The 14,557-nt window shown below is 42.8% G+C and overlaps 1 protein-coding gene across 1 annotated transcript; it reads right to left on the bottom strand.

The window, feature by feature from the left end:
- On the bottom strand, positions 1-14,151 carry LOC120044325 (adenosine receptor A2b-like). Its single transcript, XM_038988939.1, has 2 exons — positions 13,832-14,151; positions 1-748 (listed from the first exon to the last, which is right to left on the bottom strand). Exons 1-2 carry the CDS (start codon positions 14,149-14,151, stop codon positions 1-3), a joined length of 1,068 nt encoding a protein of 355 aa, XP_038844867.1.
- Positions 14,152-14,557: the final 406 nt, after the last annotated feature.

Here is a 14,557-nt window from a genome sequence, read left to right as displayed (position 1 = left end):
TCAGAGTAATGGGTCAATGGTCATGTGGATCTGGTCTCTGCTCCGCCTGCTTCCATTGGAGGAGTGGAGGTAGAGCTCCTCCCTCTGACACAGGACTTGACGCGTCAGGATCTTGCGGAAGGTGTTCCTGAAGTCCTGGATGCGGTAGGCGTAGATAATGGGATTGACAGCGGAGTTGGCGTGCGACAGCATGATGGCTATGAACATGACTGGGGCCGGCTTGTACAGGTCCTTGTAGAACAGGGTCAGGCAGTTGAGGATGTGCACGGGCAGCCAGCATAGGGCAAACAGCCCCACGATGATGGACAGAGACTTGGCGGCACGGATCTCGCGCTGAAGCAGCCCGTGATGGTGGCTGCACCTATTGCTGCTCACCGAGCACTTGAGCTCAATTTGGTGCATCTGCATGCGGGCCACAGTGAAGATCTTCACATAGATGCCCAGCATGATGAGCAGAGGAGGCAGGACACAGCCAAAGAAGTTGAAGTAGACCATGTAGTGCATGTCCACCACATTCTCAAACTGGCAGGTGAGCTTGATGCTGCTCAGATCGTCCACCAGAGGGGCGATAGTGGTACTGGTTTCCCCCACAGAGCTGCCATTTGTCAGGCTGCTGGAGACATTCTGACGGCAGGAAGAAACTTTCAGGTTCCAACCCAGGAACGGGATGAGGCCGATGACAAAGGACAGGATCCATAAAATAGCAATGATTCTTCTGGCCCTCGTGCCCGTCACCAGCTCCTTGTACCTGGATAGGGGGACATGCAGAGACCAAAAAGACAGTGTTAACATCTGTGGGGGTTAAACATGGGTCTTATTTTCTCTTCCCTAATAGTTGTGACCGAGTGCCCTTAAAGGCCACAGTGGCCTTTATCAAGAATTCTGGCACTAATGCTGCACATTCATTCATGAATAAAATAACGTAAGGAGTAACAGAAAGGCAATAGAGAACAAAAACATGCGGTCCTAAAGGTTGGACCAACTGAACATTATATTAGGTAGGGCCTGTGACAGGATTCATCTATCATTTCCATGATATTGCCTAAAGCAGGATACCAAAAGATAACGAGGCGTCATTCCAGCAGACTTCTATCGATCGAGGTCTGGGTGAGAATGCCATTGGGCTCCATGTGTTGGAAGACATGGAAAACATATTGATAACAGCAGCACACTGCTGTATGCGTCTTACAGTGTAGACTACCTACATCCTGTCTGCTTTACACAGACACCAGGTATCCTGCTGTACATGTAGCCTCTCTTTGCCTTGTCATGTGCTCTGTTCCAGTATCTATAGCATACCACTTATGAAGCAATGTGTTGTATTGGGCATGCATTCAAAGTGGTATGCTAGTATGGATATTGGAATGTTATGTAACCCATGGTTGAATCAATGTAAGGATCTGGATCATTTGTTTGTGACACTCTCTCAGAGCAAACAAGCTGGCTCTGCTGCAGTGATCTGGATATTGCACAGAGAATAAGAATTTGGCAATTTGAGCAAGTAAGATGTTGCATTTCACTGAGCACATTTGCACATCAACTTAAGAGACAGGGATGTGATAGGAAAAATCCCAGAGTCCAACTCATCTCCTCTCTAAACATGATGTCTGCAGGACCTAGCCCAGTCACACTGAGGTTAACCTTAATAGCTAGCATATGAAGAAGGATGAGATAAAAATAGAACAACAGTCTATCTATACAGTGTTGAACACATAGACAAATAAGGGGTGCTTATATTTGTCCTGTTTCACACGTGTGTAACCTGTGTGGTATGACAGCTACCGCCTCCAGCTAGGTATATTTAGAACCACTGTTTTGCATTGAGCCACAGATTTCTCAGGCTAAATCATGACGATACAGCAGATATACAGAAGATAAAGGATAATCATGAACTTATTGTCAGTGCTCATGTGATTTCACTCGCTTTGATTATAGCATGTAATAATGACATGTACTGTATAAGCATGTCAATTATATTTCCACATGATATTTCCTATAGTACAACAAATATCAACTACGGTACTATTAAAATAGACAGACTAATAATTTAGTACAATGGGGAAAATAGCTTTTTGGTTTTATTCAAAAAGTGGAAGAGGAAGTGGTCGTTGTGTGCTGGAAATGTTTTTTCCCTCCTCGTCATGAAACAGATGCTTTTTCACGTGGTCAATTTGCCAGTAAAATGACTGTCAGCCATGTGCCATTTCACAGAAGTTTAGTTTCACAGGTAGCAGCAGCTCATTTGACTGATAACCCTGTAGCCCTTCAGACATCAAAGCCTCAAAACAAACGGGGACCTTTGTGATGCAGCAGTAAATTATTAATCATGGGTCCCTGGGTTCTACCTCTGTCCCTATTTCTCCATTGCCCATCCCTCTCTGAAGGATGCTGTGGCCCCAGTGACATCAATAATCTACAGACAGCCATGGCCATGCTTAGGGACCTGAAGTGATGGGCCCTAAGGCTATTCATGGGTTGCATGTTTCGTCACAATATTGTTTTGAACATTTGTTTTGGACTGTTGCCCAACTGAGCATTCTACTCAATGCATCGTCAATGAGCACTGATGAACATTTCATCAAAAGTGAATTACAGTGGCTTGGAAATACAATTCCATTCAAATGGAGGCAAATAATTAGTAGTAAAACCTTTTGTCACCAGATTGCCTTTAGATGCAGTATAACAATAGCTAGTTAGCTAAAATTGAGGGGAGGACACCGGATTTTAGCTGCTAACATTAGCATTCCTAGCTATTTTTGATGAATTTTGCTAGCTAATGACAACATTGCCATCTGTCTAAAGGACATTTGACGACATGATAATGAAGGCAAAGTTGTTTCCTACTAAACATTTGACTACTTTAGCAATGTAATCGTATTTCCTGCCACTATAATGTAATTTAGACTAAACAGTCATTAGCCTCTGTCCAGAATGATTGGGCTTATCACGATAGGGCACCACTATTGGAGAGAGGCTTGAGAACGTACATAAATGACATGACCCGACTGATGGAGGTGGGTGGATACACTGCATGCATCTCCCCATCTTTCTTCTTCTCTAACCATCCATCTCGGTCTCTCTCCTCCTCTTAGTCCTATAACCTTTCAGCCAAGAGAGGTATGAGTTCCAGGCAGGGACTATTATCTGGGGGGGTAGACAGCTCTCTCTCATTCTCTCTGTCTCTCTCACACGCTCTCTCTCGTTCTCCCTCTCACACACACACTGTCTCTCTCTCTGCTTCTCTCCCCTGTCTCTGTCCCTCTCTCTATCTCCCTCTGTCCCCTCACTGTCTCTGATGGGTTTGGTGGCATTCCTCTGCAAGGGCCAGTGAATTGTCGGCTGAGCGGATTAATTCTGGCATGACGACAGCACGCTGGCATCGTCTCTCTCGGTCTCCCTTTCTTCTGTTCCTTTCTCCCCACACCTCCCTTTTCTAACCCCACTGTTCATGTGGTTCCGCCTGGGGCACATTGCAGCCAACAAACCTCCGCCAGAATAGTACAGTGTCAACAATCACTTCACAGCACATCCGCTTAAAAAAAACAGCATAACCTCAAAGGGATGAGGTGTTTCTCTTTGCTCCACTGGCAACCCCATCAAATTTTGCCTACACTTAAGATTTGCATGCAAAGTACGCAAATATCCTGCCCTCACATGGCATATGGCACCAGCACTAATTAGAGATCCACTCAAGAGATGTGTGATATCTCTACGTGAGATAATAGGCCTATTATCTGTCGTTACAGGCCAAACTAGTACAGATTCATAACAGGAGTTAGAGGCTTGGATTCAGGGCGATGAAGTGCCACATGTTGTGAACACAAGTGAGCACAGCCCATCTCACTCTAGGCTGTATCACAACCAGCCGTGATTGGGAGTCCCATAGGGCGGCACACAATTGGCCCAGCGTCTCCGGGTTTGGCTGGGGTAGGCCGTCATTGTAAATAAGAATTTGTTCTTAACTGACTTGCCTAGTTAAATAAAAGGTTAAATACAAACATACAAAAAAAAAAATAGATGAGCGTAGGCCTGACAGCAGTACTCTCACATAACCCCGGATCTATGCTAATATGAGTGCGGTCACGCCTTCGTTGAGCGTAGTGTCGTAGCTGAATCAGAATTAGTTAGGTAAGATAGATAAGATGTTTTATTTACTTTATACTTGTCATTAGAATGTCTTCTTTTGGACTATACTGTTGGCAGTTGCATTTTCCTTTCTTCTCTAGGGAAAAGTCACTTGGGGCCCAGAGAGGGGAGAGGTCAGGCTTGTCTTTTACATGTCTGGTAATAGGCAGAATATCAGAAAGGGAGAAGTCAGGTTTGAACATTGTCTTCATAATGAATATATCTGTGAAACCATGTGAAGGGCTCCACTATGTCTGTATGCCAGTCATACCCTCCTTTTCCCATTGGGGGGAGGAGTATGGCAGTGTCTGGAACCATTATACCACCCCTCTGATGTTGAACTTATCTTTCATAGTAGATGACCTAGAGGTTCACTCCCCTTAGTGAGCTTCTCCAGTAGTGGGGAGAAGAGGGGGTGTATTTGAGATGGGAGTATCTAGAATTGACAATTGATATATGCCATTGGATGAGATAATGTTTTGGTACTAGGAAGTACCAAGAACGAGAAGTAGAACCTCGTCTAAGAGACCAAACTGAACGATAATTTATAGCTAATGCTATCTGGCTATGGGATACTCCTCTTTCAAGTAAAAGGCCCTTTGTGAAGTTTCTAAGATCTGTGGTTCATCATGTGAGTTGAGAGGGGTGTATCTTGGCTATAAAAGATACTAAGAATTATTTTGTAAGCACTCAGAGAATTCATTTATAGACACTGAATTGATCTGAGAGTCAAAGGGCTATGGTGAAGCTCATATAATTAAAGATAGACTTCAAAATATAACTCTGACTTGTGTGTGGTTTGTAAACTCTCATTTAGTAATACAGGAAATTACCACGACAGTAGTCACAAGGATCTCCTATCACACAACGTCTGTGGTAGACAGACAGGAGCGACAGCCAATAGGGGGGGACCTCCACTCCTTTATAAAGCGCTGTTGCTCCATCTCGCCTCACTTTCCATTCTTCCTTATGAAGTTGTAATACTCCTAAATATTGTCCTCAGCATCAACTTGGACTAATGCTTTCATGCTAAACTGTTCACGGGCAAAAAGGTAAGGATTCGCTACAGAGCTTAGGAATTAGGTTTCTCGTCAAGAGGATTGAGCACTTTTGCCGAAAGGAACATTTACTTCTCAGTCTCTGGCCAGTTAGGGCAGAGCTAGCCGTGTGCCGCTAACAGCCCACCTAACTACAATTTTGTGCTGCTTATTCCCACCGAGGAGGAAGAAAGGATAGAGATGAGAGTCGAAGCTTGCTCACGAAGAACGCACATTCTCTTCAGCTAGCAGTGTGTTAGTATGAGCCAGACTACTAAACCTCCGGCGAACGCTAGCTTGCTATGCCAGGACTAGCTAGCTACACAGATAAGCCTTGGCGAACACACGACTAGAGCTAGCTCCATCTCTAGCTCTCTCTACCTACACGGTAGCATCCCTACTTTTTTTTATTTCACCTTTATTTAACCAGGTAGGCCAGTTGAGAACAAGTTCTCATTTACAACTGCGACCTGGCCAAGATAAAGCAAAGCAGTGCGACCCAAACAACACAGAGTTACACATGGAATAAACAAACGTACAGTCAATAACACAATAGAAAAAAAATCTATATACAATGTGTGCAAATGAGGTAAGATTAGGGAGGTAAGGCAATAAATAGGAATTACAATTTAGCAATTAAACACTGGAGTGATAGATGTGCAGAAGATGAATGTGCAAGTAGAGATACTGGGGTGCAAAAAAGCAACAACAAAAAAATAACAATATGAGGATGTAGTAGTTGGATGGGCTATTTACAGATGCAATGATCTGTAAGCTGCTCTGACAGCTGGTGCTTAAAGTTAAAGAGGGAGATATGAGTCTCCAGCTTCAGTGATTTTTGCAATTCGTTCCAGTCATTGGCAGCAGAGAACTGGAAGGAAAGGTGACCAAAGTAGGAATTGGCTTTGGGGGATGACCAGTGAAATATACCTGCTGGAGCGCATGCTACGGGTGGGTGCTGCTATGGTGACCAGTGAGCTGAGATAAGGCGGGTCTTTACCTAGCAAAGACTTATAGATGACCTGGAGCCAGTGGGTTTGGTGACAAAAATGAAGCAAGGGCCAGCCAACGAGAGCATACAGGTCGCAGTGGTAGGTAGTATATGGGGCTTTGGTGACAAAACGGATGGCACTGTGATAGACTTGCATCCAATTTGCTGAGTAGAGTGTTGGAGGCTATTTTGTAAATGACATCGCCGAAGTCAAAGATTCGTAGGATAGTCAGTTTTACGAGGGTATGTTTGGCAGCATGAGTGAAGGATGCTTTGTTGCGAAATAGGAAGCAGATTCTAGAGTTCATTTACAGAGCTTAATAGCACCTTCACTGGCCGGTCTTGCCTATAGGTACCGCGGTCGTGGGAGATGATCTAGCCTGTAGAGCAATGCACCGCGTGGTGCTCTCCAGTTACTGTGTGCCACCTACAACCAGACTTTTAGCCCCAGGCTTGTAGCTCACTCCAGCAGAGTTATGGGTACCTCTTCCCAGTGTGCTTGCAATAGCTAGACTGCTAACCCATGAGGTGAAAGCTAGCTAGCTACCGACATGACTACTAGCAACACAGCTACGCGTCGGCAGCACACGCATAGGCCAGGTTTTTCCATACCAGGGCTATGGCTAAGCAATGAGGCTATTAACCTACGGGGTGAACGCTAGTTACCAAACGCCAGGACTAGCTCCACGGCAGTGCATCCTCATGGGTTCGCCTGTGAACAGTTTATAGCTGGAAAGCATTAGACCAAGTCGGTGCTGAGGAGAGTAATTAGGAATATAACGACCTTCTAAGGAAGAGCGAAAAGTGAAGCGAGCGGGAGCGACAGCGCCTTATAAAGGAGCGAGGGTCCCCCCTATTGGCTGTTGCTTCTGTCTGTCTACCACAGACATCGTGTGATATGAGTTCCTTGTGACCACGCCCAACGAAGGTGTACCCATACTGAGTGACTGAATGTTTATTTGAAATGGAACTGGTCTGGTGAATGAAATGATCATCAACCCTTTAATGCAACCCAGAGCCAGAGTCAATGTATTGCTTGGATGCAAACTTTGAATAATGCTGGTGTGTGGGAGGCTACACTTTGGGGTTTTGTACAAACACATTGAATTTGAATTTCCTTCAGTAGTGTTGTAGAAGTGTGTCAGTAAACCACTCCTCACCACCTTTATCCTATTCACGCTCATTGTTGCTGTATTTACATCACATCTATTATGTGTGTGTAGTAAGGAAGACCTGTTGCCACACCTATTTCCTCTCATGCCATTAAACAACTGCAAAAGCCAAATGACAAACTTTATTGAAACAGCCTCACAGTGTTTGGGGCTCAATAGTGGCAAATCATTATGATGTAAGTCCACACACTTAGTTTGGCAATGCCATCCTTTAAAAAAAAAAGCCTCTGAAAACATTTTAGTCTCAGTAGCAGTGTAACGGATGTGAAATGGCTAGCTAGTTAGCGGGTACGCGCTAGTAGCGTTTCAATCAGTTACGTCACTTGCTCTGAAACCTATTAGTAGTGTTGCCCCTTGCTCTGCAAGGGCCGCGGCTTTTGTGGAGCGATGGGTAACGATGCTTCGTGGGTGACTGTTGTTGATGTGTGCAGAGGGTCCCTGGTTCGCGCCCGTGTCGGGGCGAGGGGACGTACTAAAGTTATACTGTTACTTTGATGCTGTTGACCCGGATCACTGGTTGCTGCGGAAAAGGAGGAGGTTGAAAGAGGGGTGAGTGTAACGGATGTGAAATGGCTAGCTAGTTAGCGGGTACGCGCTAGTAGCGTTTCAATCAGTTACGTCACTTGCTCTGAAACCTATTAGTAGTGTTGCCCCTTGCTCTGCAAGGGCCGTGGCTTTTGTGGAGCGATGGGTAACGACGCTTCGTGGGTGACTGTTGTTGATGTGTGCAGAGGGTCCCTGGTTCGCGCCCGTGTCGGGGCGAGGGGACGGTTTAAAGTTATTACTGTTACAGCAGCATAGAGGAAACCAGCTTTTCAAGGACGCAACACTGGTTCTTTCGAAGCATAGAGAAAGACGTGGGGCCTGAGAACAGAACTGAAGAGAGACAGCTAGGTGAAGAGGCCTGGCAGGTTTGTTAGCTGGGAACATAGTAGCCAGAGGTTATGCTATTGGATCTTTTCCTCCAGACAGTCCGGTGTGTGTGACAGAAAATACAGAAATAGCTTGAGAAACATGAAAAGAAAATAAAGGCCCTAAAATGTTTGAGTATGTGCGCATGTGTGTAGTCAGTGGGTGCCGAACAGAGCGCCATCTCGCAGGGTTTGAAGTATCTCCTCTGCCCTTTCACATCCACCAGAGTCAGCTGTGAAAACAGTCTGGTCTAAGGGAACTACTGTCCCACAAGACTAAGTCCCTGCCGACCGAACACACAAACACTAAAGAACAGTACATTTCGCTGACCGCACACTCTTCTCATTACCACGCCACGTGTGTGTGAGTCTGGGTCTTGGTTAAAGGGGCAAACCGTAAAATAGAAAATCATGTTTCAATCTGGCTTGCTTTCTGAAAGGAATGTTCTTGCTGACTATAATGCATTTGCTGGCATAGACGGGTTAGCTGACAACGTCACAAACGATGTGCGCGTCAAAGGGGCAGAAGGTTGTGTGTTATGGTATGTAGTGAATCGTAAGTGGCTCGTTTGATATTTTTATTGATACCAGGTCTCGTTTTGAGATGTTTTGACTGATGTTAAAGCTATGCTAATATGGCTAACATTCGCTAGCTAGCTAACCAACAAATGTAACGATGTATTTGAGAGACAAGTGCTCATTCAATAGACATCGGAGACGAAAATATAGTTTACATATTATCAACAATCTAAGCCAACCCCATCTGTTTTGCCCCATAGTTGCGCATGCATCAGTTTTGTTGCTAAACAACTAATCCGTCTATTGAGCAGCAACATTTCTGTATGTGATGATATGTTCTTTTAATAACATCCCCCTGTAGAATATTCCATCTGATTTTTCACCCATCCTCGGAATAACATATTGGGGAGGGGATGGTAAAGAATGCTGTTGCTTTCCTGATTAAGTTCATTCTTCGAAAACCATTGTAAATGGAAAAGCAACCGTTTGCCTTGTCATTTCACACACACCGGCACTGAAATCTGATGTGGTAGCAAGTAAGAGGGCTTCTTACATAATGTCATAAGAAGTCCTGTGAGCAGGAAAAACTCCTGGTCTTAGTTACAGTGAGGTCAGAAATTATTGCCACCCTTGTTAAAGATGATAAAAAATGAATGTCTAAAATGAATAATTCAAATACTGAGCTATATTGTATGCAAAAAAAATGGGAAATTACATTATTTTAATACAATTGCCCAGAGAAAGCGATTTTGTTGAAAACAATTCTCAAAAAGGTAGGGGTCCAAATTATTGACACCCTTGTTTTCAATACCGTTCAATATGCAAGGATAACGGGCACTGAGCTTTCCCCAAAAATGTTTGGGAGGGAACTTAGACCATTCCTCCATGCAGAATTCTTCCAGATCCTTGATATCCTTTGTCTATCAATTCAAACCACAGGTTTTCAATGGGATTCAAGTCTGGAGACTGAGATGGCCATGGCAAAATGTTGATTTTTGTGGCCAATTAACTATTTCTTTGTGAATTTGTGTGTGCTTGGGATTATTGTCTTGCTGGAAGATCCACTTGCGGCCGAGTTTCAGCCTCCTGAATCCTGCCAGAGGCAACCAGGTTTTTGGCAAAAATATCCTTGTACTGGGTAAAGTTCATGATTCCGTTGACCTCAACAAGAACCCCAGGACCAGCGGAAGAAAAATAGCCCCGTAACATCAAAGATCCACCACCATATTTTGCAGTAGGTATGGGATTATTTTCTGCTCATTCATTCTCATTTTGATGCCAAACCCACCACTGGTGTGCGTGGCCAAAGAGCGCTATTTTCATGTCATCTGACCAAAGCACCAGTTACAATCCAAGTGCCAATGCTGTTTAGCAGACTCCAGGAGTTTACATTAGTTGGGTGACATGAAAATAAAGCTCTTAGGCCATGCTGAAACTTGTCTGTAAGTGGATCTTCCAGCAAGACAATAACCCCAAGAACACATCAAATCCACAAAGAAATGGTTTAGCCACAAAAATCAACATTTTGCAATGGCCATCTCAGTCTCCGGACTTGAAACCCATTGAAAACCTGTGGTTTGAACTGAAGAATGTAGTCCATAATCACAGACGAAGGATTTCAAGAATCTGGAAGAATTCTGTATGGAGGAATGGTCTAAGATCCCTCCCAATGTGTTCTCCAACTCATAAAACATTTTAGGAAAAGGCTCAGTGCTGTTATCTTTGCATGGTGAGGTATTGAAAGGTAATGAAAACAGGGATGTCAATAATCTTTACACCTACTTTGAGAAAAAACATTTGTTAAACAAAATACTTCTGTGCAATTGTATTAGTATAAAATAATTTAATTTCCAAATATTTTTAGCATACAATATAGCTTAGTAATTGAATCATTTATTTTATACAGTAATTTTTGCTCATCTTTATCAAGGGTGTCAATAATTTCAAACCCCAATGTCTACTAAAACCTTTTATACTCTGATGCTGCCTCTTGTCTTGTCTCACAAATAATGATTTTCTCTATCTGAACCAATTTGTCTCATCTATCGTCGGACTGCCAGGGTGGCAGACTCTGCTACCACCACTGTGCTCCTCTGCCATCTCCAGCTCTATATCAATGATGACACGGAGGCCAGCAGGCTAGTTATCGATCAAGTGGGCCCACTCATTGTCTCAGAGTCTGAGGGAGAGAGGTGTGATGATCTATTATAGCGCCTTTTAAAGTGTACCAGGGGTGGTGCCTCACAATCTACATCAATATACCATTGGAAAATTAGCTACCTTGTAAAATGTATCTACTGTAAAGCTGCTAATCCAATCTCTTCAGGCACCCATGTCCTTTGAAAAACAAGCCAGAGCCCCCCAAACCATAACATAGGTTTCATAGGGTTATCTACACAATCAAGATTTACAGTCATGAGTGAGACCTCAAGAATGCTTTGGTTCAGCTGTGTTGTAGCCTGTATGTGTAAATGACTAGTCTCAAGCTACTTCGACTGCAGGTTTTTGAAGTTGACTTGACTTTGGAAATCTCAGGGCAGAGCAAGGAGGTGCATTCTGGGCTCCATTTTCGGCCGGCGCCAAGATAGGATAGGATTGCAATTTTGTCATGTAAAAACTGCCGCACTGGCATTTTCCAGCCCTAACGCCAGGTCCGGCAATTTACCTGTCTAACATCAGCTCGCTTGCGCTGAGGTGTGGCAATATTTGAGGTGTTTCCTTAAAAACAAGCGCAAATGTGACAATTTTATGCAGCGCTAATGGGAAGTTAAGACCTCCTTTTTGTGTAACACAGTTGATGATGGCATGGATTTTGAGAACTGAAGCGCAGCCTATCCAGCCATGACGCACAGTGCCCATGGAAGGAAGATGTGCCTTTTGATCTCGTATTTAGAAACAAAACAAAGTGATTGGTCCCCCCCCCCAATTCGTTTAATTTGATTAAAACCAATCATTGCCCACCCTCCCCGTAATCAAGGCTGGTTAGCAGCATTGCATATGCGTCTTTTTATTCTGGCCATTTGCTAAAAGTACACAGAACAGCGCAAACTGGCCCTAACCAGAATAGAAAGGAGTGGGAGGCCCCTGGTGCACAACTGAGCAAGAGGACAAGTACATTAGAGTGTATAGTTTCAGAAACAGATGCCTCACAAGTCCTCAACTGGCAGCTTCATTAAATAGTACCCGCAAAACACCAGTCTCAACGTCAACAGTGAAGAGGCGACTCTGGGATGCTGGCCTTCTAGGCAGAGTTCCTCTGTCCAGTGTCTGGGTTCTTTTGCCTATCTTAATCTTTTCTTTTTATTGGCCAGTCTGAGATATGGCTTTTTCTTTGCAACTCTGCCTAGAAAGCCAGCATCCCGGAGTCGCCTCTTCACTGTTGACGTTGAGACTGGTGTTTTGCGGGTACTATTTAATGAAGCTGCCAGTTGAGGACTGGTCTTATTAGATTTGTCCTGTTGAGGACTTGTGAGGCGTCTGTTTCTCAAACTAGACACTCTAATGTACTTGTCCTCTTGCTCAGTTGTGCACCGGGGCATCCCACTCCTCTTTCTATTCTGCTTAGAGACAGTTTGCGCTGTTCTGTGAAGGGAGTAGTACACAGCGTTGTACAAGATCTTCAGTTTCTTGGCAATTTCTCGCATGGAATAGCCTTCATTTCTCAGAACAAGAATAGACTGACAAGTTTCAGAAGAAAGTCTTTGTTTCTGGACATTTTGAGCATGTAATCGAACCCACAAATGCTGATGCTCCAGATACTCAACTAGTCTAAAGGCCAGTTTTATTGCTTCTTTAAAATCAGCACAACAGTTGTGCTAATGTAATCGCAAAAAGGTTTTCTAATGATCAATTAGCCTTTTAAAATTATAAACTTGTATTAGCTAACACAACGTGCCATTGGAACACAGGAGTGACGGTTGCTGATAATGGGCTGTACGCCTATGTAGATATTCCATTAAAAAAATGTTTTTAAATCAGCCGTTTCCAGCTGCGACTGGCACCTACTACCACACCCAGTTCAAAGGCACTTAAATATTGGGTCTTGCACATTGACCCTCTGAATGTCACACATACACAATCCATGTCTCAAATATCTCAAGGCTTAAAAATCCTTCTTTAACCTGTCTCCTCCCCTTCATCTACACTGATTGAAGTGGATTTAACAGGTGACATCAATAAGGGATCATCAAATCTAGATGAAAGCTATCTCATGGAAAGAGCAGGTGTTCCTAATCTTTTGTACACATAACATATATTAAAAAACAACAAGAAAAATACAGTAAACAACAAATTCTCAATAAAATGCCCAAGATATCAGTGGTGTAAAGTACTTGAGTAAAAATACTTTTAAGTACTGATTAAGTATTTTTTTGTGTATCTGTACTTTTTTTTTTACTTTGCCACGTTCCTAAATAAAATAATGTACTTTTTACTCCATACATTTTCACTGACACTTAAAAGTACTTGTTACATTTCGAATGCTTAGCATGACAGGAAAATGGTGCAATTCACACACTTATCAAGAATACATCCCTGGTCCTCCCTACTGCCTCTGATCTGGCAGACTCACTAAACACAAATGCTTCATTTGTGTGTTGTAGTGTGCCCCAGGCTATCCTTATAAGCAATTTGAAATGATTTATAATTTTACTTTTGATACTTAAGTATATTTCAAACCAAATACTTTTAGACTTTTACTCAAGTAGTATTTTACTGGGTGACTTTCACTTGAGTCATTTTCTATTAAGTTATGTTTACTTTTACTCAAGTATGACAATTGGGTACTTTTCCCACCACTTTAAGATAAATATATATCCCAAAACAGAGGTTTTTGTGAATTTGTTGTCTAATGTATTATTATTGTTCTTTTTTAACGCCATTTTAATCGTGTACATGATAGGCTACTGCAACACATTTTCCCCGCCAGTAAAGTATTCCTACTGTCTTGAAAAACATGTCTATTTGTCTGGGCTTTTCCTTAATTACTTGTAAGTAAATACTATTAATTTTAAATCACAAAACACAGACGTTCAATGTCGGTCTAGCAATGAAAATCCCAAATAAATAGGTACTCACCTGAGGGGTATATTGATGGCCAAATATCTATCAATTGCAACTGCAAGGAGGCTGAAAATTGAGCTTTGAGTCAGTACCAAAACAAAACAGGCAAGAAAAAGACATCCATAGAAGTCCAAAAGGATACCGATGCTTATGGTTATGGCAAAGGGGATGGCAAGGCAACCCACCAAAATATCTGCCACAGCCAAAGACACCAAAAAGTAGTTAGTTGCTGTTTTCAGAGTGGTGTTGATGGCGACAGACCAGCAAACCAATACATTGCCAGATATGGACAAAATTGCTATTAATATCTCAAAAACTATGTAGTACGAATTCATCTCCGCAAATATTTCAGAACATGTAGTCGGTCTTCGAAAATAAGTGTCATGAGGGTCACTGTTCTAGTGGGTCCAAAAGAGAAATAAAGTATTTTTGCAATAATCCAAGAACATTCCAAAAGTATGGTTTGCGTAAACAGCCATCTGTGAAAAGGAAAAAGAACATAGGATACTTTACTTTCCTCCAAAGCAAACCCTGTAATTACAATTGTTTGAAATGTGAATTATTTGCGACTTCGTATCGCTTATCATGAATCTAACAAAAATGCGATAGTATGCTACTACAATCACTCTAACCAAGCCACATGTTATCAAATATACATTCAAAACATAACTTTTATCTGCAAACAATTTCTTAAATAGCTTTGTTGCTTACCCCTCTTGAAACAGTGCATTATTTGCCAGT

Source organism: Salvelinus namaycush, chromosome 3 (genome assembly GCF_016432855.1).
Source record: "Salvelinus namaycush isolate Seneca chromosome 3, SaNama_1.0, whole genome shotgun sequence".
NCBI lineage: Eukaryota > Metazoa > Chordata > Actinopteri > Salmoniformes > Salmonidae > Salvelinus > Salvelinus namaycush.
This window is presented reverse-complemented; position numbering and strand designations above follow the sequence as displayed.

What these genes read in the sequence shown, in the direction of transcription:
- LOC120044325 (XM_038988939.1), bottom strand. Translation starts at nt 14,151, where the DNA reads ATGAATTCGTACTACATAGTTTTTGAGATATTAATAGCAATTTTGTCC. An exon ending in GCCATCAATATACCCCTCAG is followed by an intron (nt 749 to 13,831) that starts GTGAGTACCTAT and finishes CCCCCTATCCAG; the next exon opens with GTACAAGGAGCTGGTGACGG.